The 20,081-nt window shown below is 40.9% G+C and overlaps 1 protein-coding gene across 1 annotated transcript in view; it reads left to right on the top strand.

The window, feature by feature from the left end:
• The first annotated feature begins 9,270 nt into the window (after positions 1-9,270).
• The window catches only part of CNTNAP3 (contactin associated protein family member 3), a 247,828-nt gene continuing 237,017 nt past the window's right edge, over positions 9,271-20,081 (top strand). Inside the window, exon 1 of the mRNA XM_089305409.1 lies at positions 9,271-9,506. Within this exon, the coding sequence (XP_089161535.1) occupies positions 9,476-9,506 (31 nt within the window). The 5' untranslated portion in view covers positions 9,271-9,475. The remainder of the gene's footprint in view (positions 9,507-20,081) is intronic.

The raw sequence follows: 20,081 nt of genomic DNA, 5'->3' as shown, positions 1-20,081 counted from the left end.
CAGATACAAGATGTAGGTGTCTTAACTGATGTGTCAACCCCGATACCAAATGCTTGGCCCCACCCCATATTCTTTTTTCCAATGCGATTTATTTATTGAAGAAACTGGGAACTTTTCCGCAGTCTGAATATTTATTATTGTGTTACTGTGATGTCATTTAACATGCTTCTCTATCCCCAGTATTTGCTGGGAACCCTAGAAGTCAGGGGCAGTTGGTTGTTTTGTTTGTTCCCTTGTTCCCAATACAGAGAACAGATTTGGTAGCAATCCACTGCAGCAATCAATAATTATTTGCTTGCACTTTACTGGACACCAGTGGCCAGTACAGGCAATCTCATCAGTATTGCCATATAGAGAAAGGCACAAGGATCTTACACTGTCCCTCCATTTCCCCTGCTCTCCACCCTACTACCACCAATTCACATACTGTAAGCCCTGATCTCTGGGTCTTAGAATCTGAGGAAACTGCTATAAGGTAAGGAGAAGCAGCATCTAATTAAGGAAATCAATATAGAGAGTAAGATGGATAAGTGCTACAGAGGAAATAAAGCACATGGCCATGACTGGACTGGTAAAGTGAAGTTTGAGAAGTTTTCCAAGGGTGATCAGGGACTCAGCCATTCATATATCAGGAGTAAACTTGATCTAGGCAAAGGAAAGAGCAAGTGCAAATGTCCTGGGACAGAAACATGCTGATTGTGTTTGTGGAGTAGTGAGCTGTTGTAGGTGGAACACAGAAATGGGGGATGATGGTAAGAAATGAAATCTGAAAAGGGCCTAGATTATGCAGGAGTTAGCAGATCATTGTAAGGACATTGGCTTCTATGCCTCTTGGATCAAAACACCATTGAGGGGCTTTGTGTAGAGAAGTGATCTCTCTGACAACTTTTAATGATCACCATCTTTGCTGAGTTACAAGCAGATGGAATGTGTCAGTGGGTTAGCAATCATCTGAGGTGGCCGATACAATCTGTCTTTGAAAGTTGCTTAGTTCATACTTTTTTATTTCAGGTGGATTTATCAGCAGTTGCTTTCTGGATTCTGAATGAGCCTATCAATATATTCAGAGAGTAAGGCATATACTTTAGCACACAGTAGTAAAAGGGGAAGTGAAGATTGAAATAATGGTTGCCTGTAGAGAGAAAGTAAAGTCAGAACAGGAAGAGAATGCAGTCGGGTTGGCATGTGAGAATGACCTGGGACAGGTTTTTCCTTGAAATTGTAAGAAATAAAATTCTATAAATTTTCACAGATAAAATCCTGAGAATATTCACAAATAAAATTCATTCTTCAATTTTCCAGCAAAAATTTGATGCCTATCATACACTATATAACACTATATAACAATTTAAAATACATTTTACACATACACACACAGCCAAAGCACATGTATGTGTACCATACTTTCGCAGTGTATTTATTTTAGTGTATTCTAAATAGCAGTCTGACTTAAAGTAGGCTGGGATTGGCATTCAGAGAGTGACTAAGGAAAGTTTTTGTTTATTGTTTGTGTGTTGTTTTAGGGTTTAAGTCTCATGGGCTCTACTCTAGGCCTGCTCTGGAACAGTTTCTGAAGGTGGGAATCTAGTTCATGATCAGGTAACCCTATCACCTTGGCTACTGGTGCGAATCTGAGAATGGATGACATGGCGTGATTATATGCATGGGAGAGATTATATAGTAAATAGGAAGCCAGGGGAACCAGGAGTGGTGGTAGTTATGGGAAGTGAGTGTATTGATAAATAAATCCTCCTTGGGAGTGACCCCCTTAGGTTCCATTCTGTGATTCAATACAAAGGTACTTCAAAAAATGGAAAAATGGAATTTTGGGCACAAAAATATTTTGAAATCCATGCACAGTTTTTTCATAATATGCTTGTTCTAGCTACTTTTTTAAAAGATTTATTTATTTATTTGAAAGTCAGAGTTACACAGAGAGAAAAGAGGGAGAGAGAGAGAGAGAGAGAGAGAATCTTCCATCTGATGCTTCACTCTCCAATTGGCCGCAATGGCCAGAGCTTTGCTGATCTGAAGGCAGGAGCCAGGAGCTTCTTCTAGGTCTCCCACGTGGGAACAGGGGTCCAAGGACTTGGGCCATCCTCTACTGCTATCCCAGGCCATAGTAGAGAGCTGGATTGGAAGTGGAGCAGTCAGCTCCTGAACCGGTGCCCATATGGGGTGCCGGCACTTCAGGCCAGGGTGTTAACCCTCTGCACCACAGAGCCGGCCTCCTAGCTACTTTTTAAAACTCCCTGGATGCATGAATTTCAAAAATTCTTTGCATCAAAATAAACTTACCCTTAATTCCATTTTTTCATGAATATATTGAGTTACTGTCCTAGAGCCACCAATCTTCAAGATTGTCAAATAGCACCTTTTAAAGAAACTAAATTCACCCAGAAATTGAAAATTAAAAAGGATTGGCTCAGAACTTTCTAAAATTAATGATAGACTTTGCGAAGCTCAGAGCATACCACTTCTCTACTTTTCCATGGACAAAAATTAAATGCTTATTTTATTAAAACAAAAAGTTGGGCCAGCACCGTGGCTCAATAGGCTAATCCTCCACCTGCAGCGCCAGCACACTGGGTTCTAGTCCCGGTTGGGGAACCGGATTCTGTCCCGGTTGCCCCTCTTCCAGGCCAGCTCTCTACTGTGGCCCTGGAGTGCAGTGGAGGATGGCCCAAGTGCTTGGGCCCTGCACCTCATGGGAGACCAGGAGAAGCACCTGGCTCCTGCCATCAGATCAGTGCGGTGTGCCGGCCACAGCGGCCATTGGAGGGTGAACCAACGGTAAAGGAAGACCTTTCTCCCTCTCCCTCTCTCTCTCTCTCTCTCTCTCTCACTGTCAGTCAAAAAATAAAAATAAAAAAAATAAAAAAGTTGAAAAATAACAAATTGTAGAATTATCAGGACATAGGAGAAATGAATCTCATGTGTTAAAGATTACTAAGATACTAACATATTGGCACTGAAAACTTGAAATACAAAGCTAGAAGTCAGTTGTTGCCTCTGGACTGTGAGAAATAAATGTCCTATTTAGCACTGTACCATGCTAAGTGGACTCATCCAGGGAATAGATGATTCTGTTGAGTACTAGATGAAGAAAAAAATAGAATAAATACAGAACAAGACTCCTGCTCATGTAAACTGTGTGGGGAGCAGCCCGGACTGGACTGAGTTACTGGAATTAAGACTTATTCTATGCATCTGCTCTCCCACAATATGGCGTCGGGAGAGAAGTAAACAGCTTCCGCACAGCTGCCTCCAGTTCAACCAATAAACTGTAGGACTTGCTCCTGATTGGAGAGCAGCGTACTCGGCGTGTGGGCAGCCGAGTTAGGATTGGCGGAGGAGGACTATAAAGGAGGAGAGAGACGGCATGCACCAGGAACATCTAAGGGGAACATGTAGCTGAAGGAACACCTGTGCAGCCCCCAAGAGAGCCGGCCGGTGGTGTGCCGCTCCCCTGCGGAAGTGGGGAATGTGGCCAGGGGGAACTGCCCTTCCACGGAGGTGGAAGGGATAGTAGCCAACCCGGGAAGAACCAGCAGCAAACCCGGGGAGGGCCGAGCAGACGAAAGAACAGCGCAGGGTCCTGTGTCGTTCCTCCACGAAGAGGGGGAGCGACATAATGGTGCCGTGACTCGGATAGGAAGCCTAGGCAGGACTTAGTGTCGTTCCTCCATGAAGAGGGGGAGCGACAAACTGCATCAACAATTTTATGATGACAGAATGATTTGAAAGTAGCCCTGCAAAATTTAAATTCTAGATCAGAAATTTTCTTAAGCTACTCACTGGATTTAACATGGTGAGAGACCATATATCATTTCTGTTAAATTGGTACCACAAATATAGACAAACAGCCTAAATTTGTCCTCATAGTAAACTGATTACTTTGTTATGTTGCAGGCTCAATTCAGTCTTTGACACATAAGGTGTTTAGTGTCACCTTTCCTTTTCTCTTTGATAACTTATTGGATTTGTAGCAACGAGGCTTTTAAAACTTCAGTTTTTTTCATATTTTCGTTTATTATTCTATATTTCTATGTATATTACCTACAAGTCTATTCTTGGATAATTCTGGTGAAACATAGAAAAGATTATTCTATGTCAGAAATCCTAATTCCCTCTTAAGATCAATGGCCCATTGTTTAGGGAAACAGAGAGCAGATACACACTGGCAAGAGTTTTATTACTTAGATCCCATTTATTAATGTATGTGTTTTACTTAGTTCTATACTTTCTTGGTTTCCTAAAAGCATGATGATTTAGAAGTCTCAGAAGGAATACTTTGAATTTTTAGGCTTTGACACTTAAACTTTAAATAGTCAGGCAGCACGTATCTGGTGACAATGAGACATACCTCACAGTACAAAGGAAAGCACTACCACGTTGGCATTCTCTCCATTTCCTCACTGCAAATGCTTATCTCCTCTGTGGACATCTCTCCTATTTCATCATTAGTTCCAGAAAAGTTGAGCAAAATGATCAAAATGTATTAGTAAGAGAACTCTAATATAAAAGATGATTAAATACTCTAGAGTGAAAATACATTTTCATTATTTTATGTTTCAAAAACAATTTGCAGTACCTCTGTATATAATTACATACATACACACTTGTTACATGTTGGCTTAAAACTCATCAGAATGTATTTTTGTCAGCATCTGTAAATTTTTGTAAAGAGCCATACAAGAAATGATACAGAAGCATAGAACATGGTCTAAAATCTCAACATCTGGATCTCTGCCACTCACACTCAACTGCCCTACAAGAAACTAAAGTCAATTTAGATGCTATTAGTAATAATAGCATTCTTTACCTCAACTTCCAAAACAGGATGTTGAATGTGAAACAGGACTTTATAATGGTAAATCACTGGGATTTCAGGCTTATTTGTATTACAATATAGCTTATATTCTGACAATATTCTGGTTTAATTTTCAGAGTATCTTTTTCAAATCATCGTAATTTCAGATGAAATTTTGTATTATGTTTCCCCCCCACACACACACACACACACAGGCAGAGTGGACAGTGAGAGGAGACAGAGACAGAGAGAAAGGTCTTCCTTTTGCCATTGGTTCACCCTCCAATGGCCGCCACGGGGGGCGCACTGCGGCCGTGGCACCCTGCTGATCTGATGGCAGGAGCCGGTTGCTTCTCCTGGTTTCCCATGGGGTGCAGGGCCCTAGCACTTGGGCCATCCTCCACTGCACTCCCTGGCCACAGCAGAAAGTTGGCCTGGAAGAGGGGCAACCAGGACAGAATCCGGGGCCCTGACTGGGACTAGAACCTGGTGTGCCGGCGCCGCTAGGCGGAGGATTAGCCTATTGAGCCGTGGCGCCGGCCTTATGTTTATTTTTTAAAAGCATTAGAATGCATTTTTTCCTTGATATAAATATATTAATCTGAACTGTTATGGATACTGAAAATCCATAATTGAGTGTTTTATCTTTGAGCTTTACAAATGGAATAAAAGAGAAGGGGGAGGTTAGAGTCTCTTGAAATATTTAGAAAAATATTCGGTAGAGAGAAGAACAAGTTTAAGTTGGTACTCTGATAAACCTTATGTTTATAAGACAATATATATGAGCATAAACAGAAAGAAAAACAGAAAGTATGGTGTGTATTTGAGAGTGAAATATTGATGGTTTATGCTTTGACATACCTTTGAATAGTTTTGCTTTTGTTGCCTGAGTTTTTGGTTCTTATAGGTCTCCCACTCCCCACACCCCACACCCCAAAAATTGTTGCCTGACCCAGTGTCCTGAAGTGTTTTCCCTGTTTTCTTCTAGAAATTTGTAATAGTTTCAGGTCTTACATTTAGGTCTTCGATCCATCTTGAGTTTCTTTTTTTTACATGATTAGGATTCATCTAATTTCATTTTCCTACATAGGTATATCCAATCTTGCCAGCTAAAGTAAACCTGTTTCTTTGATAAAATTATCCTGTCTCGGGTATTTCATTGTAGTAATGGAATAATACAAATTTCTAGGGACTTATCCATTTTCTCTAGGTTGTCCAGTTTGTTTGCCATATACTTGTGCATAGTAGTCTCAGGATCCTTTGTATTCCTGTGTTACCAGTTTTAGCATCTGCTTTTGCATTTCATATTTTATTTGAATCTTCTCTATTTTTTTTCTTAGTCTTGCTAATGTCTCATGGATTTTACCTTTTCAAAACAGGAACACAGTCTCTGTTTCATTTCCTTCTGCTCTGATCCTTGTTAATTCTTCCTTTTTGCTAACTATGGGCTTAATTTCTTCTTCTTTTTGTAGTTCCTTAAGGTATAACATTAGATTATTCACATGAATTCTTTCTTCTTTTTTGTTGTAGATGTTTATTGCTATAAACTTCCCTCTTAGAACAGTTCTTGCTGCATCCCTCAGTTTTGGTGAGCTATATTTTAATGTTTATTTGTTTCAAGATATTTTCAAATTGCCTCTTTAAATTCTCTTTTGACCCAATAGTTGTTTAGGAACTCATATTTATTAATTTTTCAGGATTCCACTTGTTGATTTTTACTTTCATATGACTGTAGTCAGGAAGATACATGACGTGATTTTATCATCTTAAATTTGTTAGAACATTTGGAGGACCTAATCTATACTCTGTCCTAAAGAATGTTCCATCATAACTTGAGAAGAGTATATGTTCTGATGCTGTTGCATGAAATATTCTGCATATGTCTGTTAGAACAACTTGATCTCAATTGTAATTCCATGAATAAGATATATCTTCAAAATATGAAAAATACATGTTATCAAAAAACCATACATGGACTTCAAAAGTTTTACACTAAAATAAACTTGTCTTTAAATTATATTTTTTACTGTTTAAAGTATGCCTGTAAAGCCAAGACACTCTGGCAAAAAAAAAAAAAGACCTAAATGAAAGATCTCTGTGAGTGAGATCCCAGTGGAAAGAACAGGTCTTCAAAGAAGGAGGTGCCTTTCTCTGAAGGGAGGAGAGAACCTCCACTTTGACTATGACCTTGCTTAAATAAGATAAGAGTCGGAGAACTCAAAAGGCTTCCATAGCCTTGGAAACTCATGACTGGAGCATAGAGAGATTACTGATGCCATAAATAGGAGTGTCAATTTGTAAAGTCAACAACAGGAGTCACTGTGCACTTACTCCTCATGTAGGATCTCTGTCCTTAATGTGCTGTACATTGAGACTTAATGCTATAATGAGTACTCAAACAGTATATTTCACTTTGTGTGTGTTTCTATGGGGGTGCAAACTGTTGAAATCTTTACTTAATGTATACTAAACTGATCTTCTGTATATATAGAAAATTGAAAATGAATCTTGATATGAATGGAAGGGGAGAGAGAGCGGGAAAGGGGAGGGTTGCGGGTGGGAGGGAAGTCATGGGTGGGGGGTGGGGAGCCAATGTAGTCCATAAGCTGTACTTTGGAAATCTATATTCATTAAATAAAAGTTAAAAAAAATAAAGTATGCCTATGGGAATGCCTTCTAACCATGCTCCTATTTCCAGGTTTTAAATTGAGCTTATATCCTATATTTGCTAACATACACAATCTTCATCCTTCTATCACAAGAGTTATCACCTGCCTTGTGTTCAAAATGCTTTGAAGATCATCAGCTGGCAGATAGGAAGTGGTGATTCCCCTGAGGCTTTAAGAGCTGGTTAGTGCCTAGGTTTGAATTCATTGGATCCACTCAAGGCAAAACAGTTTCTGTTTCATTACACTTAGAAATTTGGACTGGCATGAGGCTGTTCAGAGTTCTGAAACAAAAATGGAGGCAAATCTAAAAGTTAATATCTACTAGTTGCTTTTTAAATAGGAACAGTGTCTCTTTACAACCTTAGATCAACTAAGTCACAAAGATGTCCCAAAGATAACCTCAAAAGTATTTAAATTACAAGTTTTACAACTTTATTCTTGCTCTCTACAACTCCTACACTTCATTCTTTCTGATTATTTCCTCCTCACATAATTCCCACTCCAGATTTCAGTTCACATGATTGCTCTGAGATTAAAGCTTGTCTTCAGGAAAAGATTTGAAATCCATGAGGGATTTTATGCTAAATATTAGCATATTTCAATGACAAAACTTTGATATGCTGAAGTCGGATTCTCTCATCCTTAAAGTCCTTCTAGTCCTCTTCCATCCATCGATTCACTCTCCATATGGCTACAACAGGCAGAGTTGAGCCAATCCATAGCCAGGAACCAGGAGCTTCTTCTGGGTCTCCCATGTGGGTTTGTTACCGGAGAAATTGCAGGGTTCTTGTCTTCGCGCAAGAAAGAATTCAGGTGTGAGACAGTAGTGGAAAGTAAAAGTAGCAAAGTTAATTAGAAAAGGGACATCTGTAAGAATGGATGGGCACCTCTCCAGACAGGACCTGAGAAAGAGTGCAGTCGCTCGGACTGGGGGGGGGGGGGGGAGGAAGGAGTGAGGTTACATGGTTGAGTGGAGAGACTACACCTGGCCAGGCCAGGCGGGCAACTCGGCAGAGAGGCAGAAGGCTGAGTGCACAGTCCAGTTGAGGCCGGGGGTTTTTAAAGAGATGGGTCTTGCTTCCCCACCTCTGCTCCTCTTGGAACAAAGGGCTTTTTGGATGTAAATAGAAAAACTTCTATCTGAGTTTTCTCCTGAAGGTATCAGACAGGAGGAAGCCTAGCTGGCGCCATCCTGAGTTTAGAGGAAGGGTGAGCAAGACCGCTGCAGAATGGGGATCCCGAGCAGGGTGTTTGAAGTGCAGATACTGGGCTGCACCTGGGAGACTGTGGAAGATTTGTCAGGCAGAAGGGGCGGGGATCTCCACCTGGCAGGTTATCAGGTAGAAGGGGACAGGGCAGGATGCGAATACCGGGCTGCCCCTGAAACATTGTCAGGATGACTTTGAGATACAGATGCATATGCTGGACATAGATGTCTTCTCTTTAGGCCTTTATGTCACACACACACATAAGCTCATATCTGACTTCCTACCTAACAGGTTCAAGGGCCCAAGTACCTGGAGCATCTTCAGCTGCCTTCTCAGGTGCATTTGCAGGCAGCTGGATCAGAAATAGAGCAGCTAAAAAAGGAACCTGCACTCATATGGGTTGACAGAGCTGCAGAGGGCAGTTTAACCCCCACTGCACCACAGCACCAGCCCCATTTTTCCCCCTTCCCCTCCCCCTTCCCTTCTTTGACAGCCAGAGTTAGAGAGAGACAGAGAGAAAGGTCTTCCTTCCATTGGTTTACCCCCCAAATTACCACCACAGCCAGCGTGCTGTGCCGATCTGAAGGCAGGAGCCAGGTGCTACCTCTTGGTCTCCCATGTGGGTGCAGGGCCCAAGCACCTGGGCCATCCTCCACTGCCTTCCTGGGCCACAGCAGAGAGCTGGACTGGAAGAGGAGCAACCGGGACAGAAGCGGCACCCCAACCGGGATTAGAACCCCGGGTGCCAGCGCCGCAGGCAGAGGATTAGCCAAGTGAGCTGAGCCATGGCGCCAGCCTTCTTTTCTTTTTTAATATGTGAGTATCACTGTTTTCTTTGATAAATGGGTGCCTGTGGATTTTTTTTATGTATTGGTGTTAATGTGCCCTCTATCATACTATGTAAATATGAACTGAGGAAATTTTATTGAACAAGCCTCAAGAAAAAAGTTAAGCAAATTGTTTATGAAATAGTTGTTGAATATTATTTTCACTTCTTCTAAATATCTGATTCTTCTCAATGGACGAGTGATAAGACATGTGGAGGAATTTTTCAACTTGATTATTTTATTTGTTTTTAAACTTACTGTAGTTTGGAAGGATGAGATTTTAAGGCTATTTGTTGATTTAATAAGAAAAATATTTTGTCTTAATAAAGAATATCTGCCATTGTATTTGAGCTCAACTTCCTTCCCCAGTTGGCCCTGAAAGGTGAGAATTGTTTCCCTAAAATATTGATGGGCATCAGGAAGCCATGATAAGTGAGACTTCATTTTTCTCTGCTTATTTTCTGTGAAAAATAAGTAGAGATTAGTGGACTAGGGTGACTTCCTGATGAAGTTAATAAAAAGCTCCATTCAAAACTTTGATATCCAGGGCAATTAATATAATTTGTTAATATGAACTGAAGCAAGAGTAGAATGTTTGACTTCAAAGCTCTGCTTAAATTTGCTAGCAAGCACAATTATTACTTGAGATCCTAAATTTGAAAAAAAAAAAAAGGAAAGCTTTAAATTTCTACTTGAATCCCTATTTTATAAGTCACTCATTATAAAGTAAAAATAAAAATAAATAAATACCAGAGTGTCTGGCACTGGCACAGTATTTAAAATACGACTTCAGACACCTGCTTCCCTTATCAGAATGTGTGGGTGTGAGTCCCAGCACCTCTCTCCATATATTTTGTTTTTATTTTATTTGAAAGACAGATAAAACAGAAATCTTCAATCCACTGGTACACTCCCCTAGATGCTGCACAGCCAAAGCTGGGCCAGATTGTATTCAGGAGCCCAGAGCTCAATCCAGGTCTCCTTTGTTAGTGCCAAGGACCCAAGGACTTGAACTCTCACTGACTGCCTCCCAGGATGGGCATCAGTAGGAAGCTGGATCAGAAGCAGAGTAGGGAGGACTCAAACCAGTACTCTGATATGGGATGCAGGTATCCCAAGTAGCCACCATGCCAAATGCCTGTTGAGAGGCAGCACGTGAGGGCCCAAATGTTTGGGTCCCTGCTCCCCACATTGGAGATGTGGATTGAGTTCCTAGCTCCTCCCAGCTTCTGGCTTTGGCCTGGGCCAACTTCAGCTGTTGTAGGTCAACAGGTAGAAGATCTGTTTCTCCTTGTCTCTCAACCTCTCGCATAGAAAAGAAAAATTAATCTATAGGGATGGGTATTTGGCACAGGAGTTAAGACACTGCTTAAGATGTCCACATCCTGTATTGTGGTCCCTGTATTGGGGTCAAGTCTCACTTCACATTCTGATTCCACCTTCTTACTGTTGTACACCTTGGGAAGCAGCAGGTGGTGGCTCAGGTATTTAGATCTCTGGCACCCATATAGGACACCCAGATTAAGTTTTAGGTGCCTAACTTCAGCGTGGCTCAGCCCTGGATGTTGCAGGCGTTTGGACAGTGAACCAGCAGATGGAAGATCTGTCTCTATCATTCTCTCTCTCTCTCTTTCTATGTCTCTCTGCTTTTCAATAAAATTTTAAAAATCAGAAAATTTGAGACTACTTTACATATTAATTAATTAATTCAACTTCCACAGATGGTAAAATCCCTTTTGATTTGATAAATGTCAGTGTTTTCAGGATATACTGGCTGTCATTTAGCCCCTTGTCATTATCCTGTACCTTTGCCTCCCCAGCCTCATCTGACTGACTTGTAGTTAGTTTTGGCTGATGGGAGACACTTACGGAAACAGTAAGTAAGTAAGGATTCTGGGACTGGCTTTGGGACAAAGTGGGTTGGTTAAGCCTCTGCTTGTGAGGCAGGCATCCCATATCAGAGTTCTGGTTCAAGTTCTAGCTGCTCCACTTCAGATCTAGCTTCCTGTTAATGCACTTGAAAAGGCAGCAATGATGACCCAAGTACTTGGACCCTTGCTGCACCTGTGGGAGACCCTGGCCCCTGGCTTCAGCTTGGTCAAGCCCCAGCTATTGTGGCCATTTTGGTAGTGAATCAGCTGTTAGAAAATATTTCTATCTCTCTGCTGTCAATTAAATAAATCTTTTAAAAAGAAATGGGAGGGATTAGGAAATCAGAGGTCAAAATCTGTCTTCCTGACTCAGTGTTGCACCCAGGCTCTGGCAACATTTAACTTCATGGCCACAGCTCCTACCACAGAACCCTGCTCTATGGCCTCTGCTTTCTGGGGCTCTGGTACTAACTCTTTCCTCTGTCTCTCTGCTCATCATGGTAATGCCTGCTATTACTGCTCACCTTTGGACACTACAACATTGATTGTTGAGTCCTTTAACAGTTTCATCCTGTAAGCTTTCCCAGCTTCCTGCATGGGCCTTGAATAATGCAGTAGGGTATGTGTGTGTGTATACATTGCTTACAAAAATATTGTAAGAAAATGAGAATTCCTAAAGAGGTAACCTACTTATAGGAATAGATGCTTTCTGACTTAATGTGCTATTAGATTGACAGGCAAATGTGGTTATATTTTTTATATTCTCATTTTGGGTTCTAGAACTGAAAATTGCAGTACCAATTTTAGCTTAGATTAGAACATATGTGGTGTATTACTAAAGAGAAAAGATGACTTTGTAGAATGAGAGTGTAAACTAAGTACATGGCAAAACCACACGGAAATAAAATAAACACAACCCCTTGTACAAGTTGTATATGTTTGTGTAAAACAAGAGCAAAAATTGTGGAAGCTATGTATCCTACTCTCTTACCTATCGTGGTGGTTACCTCAGTGGGCTTGGGTGATGGTGGTGTCAGTCATTCATTTTCTTTAGAAAATCTTTGTTAAAATGTTCCTTTCGCAATTCAAAGTAATTTAGAAATAATTTAGAAATAACCTTTCTTAAAAAACACTAGAGTTCTTACAATCAAGAAGCTAGTAAACAATCATACCTGAATATAATTTCTTTTAAAATAATGCACTAATAGATGTGCTGTAACACATAACACATATTCTCCTTACTCTAGTTGAATTATGCAACCATTATTCAAACTGAAATGTGAAATGTTGCAACTATAGTCATTAACTGGGTTAAGGTTAAATGGAAGATAAGCAGGAAGTTTTAAAATTTCTATCATATACTTTGAAAAATGGGGAAGCAAGAAAGTAAAGCTGCAACATTATAAAACATTTATTTATGTTGTATTTGATATTTATCCCAGGACATGTGGTGTTCTAGTCATATCAGCCACCTGGAATCTGTGCCTTGATTTGCCCATTGAGAGGACAGTGTAGGGGCATATTAGCTGCAGCAGGTGCTATGCTAATAGGCAAAATGATTTCCAGATCCTCACTATTCTCCTTCTGCAGAATTCAGTGCCAGGATTATCACCACAGAAAGTGCCTATGCTGATTTAAATGAAAATTTAGCCATGTGGAAGGCATTGTAGCATATAAAATTCACTTATAGACACACACGTTATGTCATGACTCTAAGTCCCCTAACCAAAGAAATTAACGTAGAATAAATCTAAAGTTTTAAGTCAAAGGGGGCAAATTCCAACAATAATTAATTACAAGCTTTCTGTCTTAGAAGAGAAATGCTGATGCTTGTTATTTGTTTCAGTGTACAAATTATTACATATATTTAGAGTATATGAATAATGTTTCCCTTTTGAAACAATTTTTGAGTACAACTGGTCAAGGTGTGCTTTTTGTATTTGGAATAAAATTTGTAAATATAAATATATTCCTTAATATACTAAAACAATGAACCCATATTCAATACAACACTGATACACTGATTTTACTGAAGCTAATTTTAAAACTTAACAAATGTCTACTACAGTAGAAATCTTTCTTGGCAGTTCTCCATTAGGCCTAATACTTTGAATACCTTCATATTTTTAAGACTCTTTCCAGTAGCTGACTTAAATTGATACAACATTTCTCTGTTTCTATGTTGCTAAAAGCAACTTACTGGTAAATCAAGACTTTAGGTTTACATAAAACCTCCTGTAATCAGAGTTACTATTTATTTATTTTTATTTCTTTAAAGAGTCATTTATTTATTTGAAAGGCAGAGTTACAGAGAGAAAGAAAGAGACACATGAGAGACAGAGAGAGGAGAGAGAGAGATTTTCCATCTGCTTATTCACTCCCCAAATGGCTGCAACAGCCAGGGCTGGGCCAGGCAGAAGCTAGGAGCCAGGAGCTTCATCCAGGTGCAAGGGCCAAAGTACTTGGACCATCTCCTGCTGATTTCCCAATTGCAACAGCAGGTAACTGGACCAGAAGTGCAGCATCTGGGTCTGAAACCTGTGCCTGTAGAGTGCTGGCATTGTAGGTGGTGGCTTAACCAGTTATGACTCAACACCAGCACCACAGTTGGTATTTACACAATTCGGATGCAAAAACAGTTCTGGTAAACTCAATTCATCATTCAGAAATGACTTCTTCAGATGCTTCTTCTGGTAGGATTGTATTTAAATTCATTTTAATGAATAAAAAGTCTTTCAAGGTAATCTCAGTTTTTTTTTTTTTTTTAAGATGTATGTATTTATTTGAAAGACATAAAGAGAGAGGGAGAGCTACATAGAGAAAGAGAGAAATTCCTTCCGCTGGTTCACTCCCCAGATGGCAGCAATAGGTAGGGCTGAGCCAGGCCAAACACAGGAAGCAGGATTCTCATTAGGACCTCCAGGTCTCACATGTGGATAGCAGGGGCCCAAATGCTTGGGCTATCTGCTGATACTTTTCCCAGGGAATTGGATCATAATTGGAGCCCCTGTGGAATGTGGACAGTGGCTTTACCCGCTATGCCACAATGCCTGCTCTTAAAGGTATTTTCAAAACTGCCTTTCTAAAAAGAAGACAAGAAGTACACACAACTATTATTTCTTGGGGTAACCATCTAAAAAATTAGTAACCCTCTCCTAGAATCTCAAGGTGGTAATTTCAGGGAATTGGTCCAAATTTTGCCTGTAATAGGAATTTACATAACAAAGAGAAGGGTCCCTCCCCTTCCTGCGCCGGCACCACGGAGAGCCTCAGCATCTGAGGCCACAGTAGGGAGCCCCAGCGCTGGGCGGGCAAGGGTAGCTATTTTAGATGGGAAATCTGAGACAGCATTTAGATTTGAGAATTCTAGCAAGGACTTCGGTAAGGAAAGCGATGCCCTGTCTCAGCTCCAAATTTTAAGGAATGCTTTATAATAAAAAATAAATAACATTTTATTTTAATATTTTAAAAATAAAATTTGATTAGAAACCACCCACGATGGACAAAATATGAACATCTAAAGATTTTGAACGCCGTCCCCCAAGCCAGCCTTGGCTCCCGAGCTTTCACACAAGTCAGAATTCTTAGCACAGTGCAAGCTTGTGCGCTCATGTCCTCACTAGGGTCCGCTCTGGAGTTAATTCGGCTGCATCTTTCCCTTTTGAATGGAAACAGAAAATGATTTTTCCCGATTGCTCGCGGTGCATACTATGAGTGGTCCAAGAATGATCCTTGGCGTTTTCAACCTGCAGCCAGAGGGTGTCCATGGATTCGGAGAAGGGGGCGAGGTTCAAGCGGGGCGGGGGGCAGGGAGAGCAGGACGGCAGAGGGCGTGGGTGACTACTCCGGTTCCGCTCTCCCCGGGGACCCACGCAAGCCACCTGCCACTCTGCAGGGCCGTGTGGCGGGCACACGCGGCGAACCTGCCGCCGGGTGTCAGGTACGGCTGCAGCGCATCCACCAGCGTCCCCGAACCTGGAGCCGCGACTGGGCGGCGCGGGTCCGCGGAAGCGCTTGGGGCTGGGACGGGGCTGGGGGCGAAGGTGTGTGGCGCTGGCGGTATTCAACCGGCCCAGGAGCCTGCCGGGGTGCGAGTGAGAAAGAGAGGAGCTCTTGAGCCCAGACGGGAGGCGGAGAGAGCAACGCGGAGCAGCACTCTCTCGCCTCTGGTCGTCCGGACCCCTCACCAGGGTGATCATGGCCTCGGTAGCCGGAGCCCTCCTGTGCGTGCTGCTGCTCCTTCCTGCTCACACCTGGAGCCCGGGCGCCGCCGAACACCCACGTGAGTACCGCCAGTGGCTTCCGAATCGCTAGGCTCCCTGGCAAACTTTGCGCTGCTCTCATCGCTAGTATTTGGAACTGCAATTGTAGAGTTTGCTCCTGACACTGAAGAACCTTAAAAAAAAATTTGTTGAATCACAACCCGAAAGATAGAATTTTATTTACAATAGACTTTCGTTTTGTGGAGGAGCCTAAAGTGTGTGAACATAATGCACGTTTTGACCTTTCTATCTTTACAGTTGAGCATTTATTCAGAAGGTCACGTTTTCATAAAATAAAAAGAATATTATGGAAGAAAGGTTTAGCCTGCAAGTGTCGTCTTTTCTGTTTTTAGGATTGTAGCACTTTAAGGAATTCTAACAGGCAAATAGCTGATCGACATTCCATCCTACTGCATCAGTTTAGAGGTTAGCAGCTTAGGTCAGCTTCAATACTAATGAACTCCTATCACCCTATAAGAGACCAGTCCCTGAAGGGGAGCCTAAATTTAAGAAGCCAAATAAAATCACCTGCCAGGACTTCCAAGGGAATAACATTTGGACATTCTGCTGACCAAGGGGTTCGTTTCTAATAGTAGAAAATTCTTGTGTAAAGACAAAACTTAGCCCATCATTTAGGTGATCTTGATAATGATTCTTCTCCAGATGTTAATATTTTACATTTTGAAATTTTTCATTGGATGCCTGGTTTCCTATTTTCCTTTATTTGGTAAAAATTTCAGAAAACATTATTTCTAGAATGGGCTTCCAAATAATTTAGCAGAACCCAAGTCAACCATAATTTATTATATATAAAAGTTTAAAAATATTTTTTAACTTGGACTTTATTTGAGAAATGTCTTTCTCTATTTATTATTTTAATCCAGGCATTAGTTGAGCATTTTAAAAATGTCTTCGTTCTACTCAAATTACTTTCATTTTTCTTTCATTGGAATTTTTCCACCTTCACTCTCAGCCTCTCCTACCAAAATTTAGTTTTCAATCAGGATAAGAACTAGTGGCCTTATTCAGAAATTTCCACTGCAGGAGGTTAACCAACGTTAGCTTTCTGCACTTTGCCTAAGCCACTATTCCCAGTGTTGCTGTTTGGCTTAGTGCAGAGTCATTCACACACACACACACACACACACACACTGCACAGCCATATGGCATCCATGCTGTGTGCACCATCAGAGCCTCACCTAATGATACGCCTTGTGTGAAACTCTGAAAAATGACTCCTGACTCCTTGGCTCACACATGTTTCAGACTCAACTTTGCTTTTGTGATAAGGCTTTGTCAGTAAAATGTGGACATTTACATTGAATCATAAATTCTTGGGCTGGGTAGTGGACTTTGCTGTTTTGGTTAAGTTAAGTAAATGAGAAATGAACTACTTGTAGAAAGGCATTCAACAATCCAGCTGGAAACCACAACACAAAATAAGTCACTAGAGGTCACTCTCACTATTTAACAACAGGGCTTCTAAACCCCTTCCTTGGTAAAAGCAAAGCAGTGAAGTCTGGGAGAGATGTAAGGGCTCCATAGCTGTGAACACTTATTCTCAGGAGTAGCTGTGTTGATAGTGTGGTGCTTGGAATCCACTGGAAGGATTAGCAAGCTGACAGAAGTGAACTGCTTCCTCTCACTGGGCACATTTTTCTCACAAGAGCAGGGTGCCTCAGAGATGATCCACATAGAACACTTGCTAGAGACTAGATGACACTTAAAATTTCAATTCTAGTTTTGTGTAGTCTTTTCAGTCTTCTTTTATTGAGAAAGCTTTTAGTATTCCCATATTTAATATTTTATTTAACTTAACAACTTTGGTTGAGTAATTCTTCTAGATAAAACTGGGTACCTAACAAAAATGAAGCCATCTCGAATATCAATAAGAAAATCAATGAAGGAGAAAGGTCTCCATGTGTAAACCTTGACTTACTCAGATTGTTTGCATCTGGTTCTCCAGAAATGAGTCAGTATCTACCAAAATGGCCTGTGGCTAATGGCATGAAATGTGCTCATGAGAAGAACTCTAACCATTTACCATTTTAGGATTTATATTCATTTTACTTGAATGTTAGTTGACCTGACAAATAAGTGAGGGAATTTTATGTTAGGAGGATTCTACATGGGAGGAAGTATTTTCTCAGTTGAAATGGACTTGGGCTGTTTGGTTTGTTTTTCCTTATTTGGAGTTATCCTGCATATGCTTTGCATTTCTGAAAGTGAAATATCTAGAATGAACTGTGTTTTTTCATTTAAGGACAGTCATGGATCATGCACTGAACAAATCACCTATTTTCTTCTTGGAATGCTCTCATGCATGTGGGTGTAAAACTTCAAGGAGAAACCCTTAGAGTCTTGTCTTTTTCTTATGGTATTTTGTCTGTCACTGTTGATTCTTTCATTTGTTACCGAAGACTACAAGCAAAGATGTGACTATCTCTCTTTATGTAGTGATGGTCTTGGTGACTCTGGTCTTGGGGCACATCAACACATAGGAGGTACAGGAAGACTCGACTTTCATTATACCTGGGATTCATCTGTTCAGTGGAGTCTTATTATTATACATTATCTGAGAGTTCTTTTCCTGTCCTGGCAATTTGTTCTCCAGAGGATTGAGAGGACACTGATTTGCTCTCATCCAAACCCAAAAACAGTAGTCAGTAAGATTCTGTTATGGGCAGCAGTCCCACAAATATGTAATCAAATGGGTAGATTTTGCAAAAATGCCTATAACTGGTAAAATGCTGATTAGTAGCCTGGAGCATAATTTTTTCAGTGGATTAATTTATTCATAGCTTAGCTAAAATGCTATGAATAATTGTTTCATTTTTTCCCATTTTTTTTTTTTTCAAATTCACCAGCAAGCCTGACAAAATAAGAGAAAACCTACCATAGAGTATATGGATTAGTGTGGAAATCAATTTATGGCAGGATATTTATTGTGAAAACTGCAACATACAGTATAAGGATAATTAACAGATGCTTCAATTTGGACACTTTAGTGATATCATTTTAAAAAGAATCCATACCCTTGGGGCAGATTTTTGGTGCAGTGGTTAAGACACTGCTTAAGACACCCATGTCCCATATTGGAGTGACAGGGTTTGAGTGTCAGCTCTTTTCTGGATTCCAGCTTCCTGCTAATGCACACCTTGGGAGGCAGCAGTGATGGCTCGAGTGATTGGGTCCCTGCCATCCACCTGGAAGACAGAGATTAAGTTCTGGGCTCCTGGTTTCTGCCTGGCCCATCCCTAGCTGTTGCTGCTATTTGGGGAGTCAACCAGCAGATTTAAGATCTCTCTGTTTCCATGTCTCTCTCTTTCTCTCTGTGTATGTCTGCCTCTCAGATAAATAAAAACAAAACAAATTTCTTAGAAAGTCATAGAATTTGAGAATATTGAAAAAATTAATTATTAAAATTTCACAAATGATTTTATCAAAATATCATCTTTTATAAAGATTTATTTATGTATTTGAAAGTCAGAGTTACACAGAGAGAGAAGGAGAGGCAGAGAGAAAGAGAGAAAGGTCTTCAATCTGCTGGTTCACTCCCCAGATGGCCGCAATGTTTGGAGCTGCACCAATCTAAAGCCAGGAGCCAGAAGCTTCTTCTGGTTGTCTTACATTGGTGCAGGGGCCCAAGGACTTGGGCCATCCTCCACTACTTTTCCAGGCCATAGCAGAGAGCTGGCTTGGAAGTGGAGCGTCCAGGACTTGAACCAGTGCCCATATGGGATGCTGACACTGCAGGTGGCGGCTTTACCCACTCTGCCACAGTGCTGGCCCAAAGGATCACTTTTGATTGGCTAAATTTCAGTATTCTCAGGATGTGCTCACTGTTTTTCCTTTGGCTCTTTATTGGACCCTGGAACCCATATGGGAGACCCAGGTGGAGTTCCTGGCTCCTGGCTTTGGTCTGGCATAGCCTTGGTTGGCTCTTGTACACACTTGGGGAATAAATGGATGGGCTCTCTCGCTCTCTCTCTCTCTCTCTATCTCCATTCCAAAGCAATATTTTTATTTATTTTCATTTATTTGAAAGGCAGAGTGATAAGCAGAAAGACAAATGAAGATCTTTCATCTGCTAGTTCACTTTTCACATACCTACAATAGCCAAAGCTGAGATAGGCTGAAACTAGGAGCCAAGAACTGAATCTAGGTCTTCTATTTGGGGGACAGGGACCCAAGTACCTGCTGCCTCTCAGAATGCACATTAGCAGGAAACTAGATCCAAAGTGGAGGAGCCAGGACTCAAATCAGGAATTCTGATATGGGATGCAAGCATCCCAAGTGGCAACTTAACTGCCATATCCAACATGCAACCCTCCAAATACATTAAAAGTGCCTACACAATTCATTTAATGCCAAATGGTACTCCATTAAAAAAAAATTGAGCTCAGATTACCTTTATTCTTTTTCCAAACT

The sequence above is a fragment of the Oryctolagus cuniculus genome, chromosome 10 (assembly GCF_051225735.1).
Source record: "Oryctolagus cuniculus isolate XC-2025 breed Fujian yellow rabbit chromosome 10, ASM5122573v1, whole genome shotgun sequence".
Lineage (NCBI taxonomy): Eukaryota > Metazoa > Chordata > Mammalia > Lagomorpha > Leporidae > Oryctolagus > Oryctolagus cuniculus.
The sequence above is the reverse complement of the archived record's forward strand: the minus strand, read 5'-3'. Positions and strand labels throughout refer to the sequence as shown.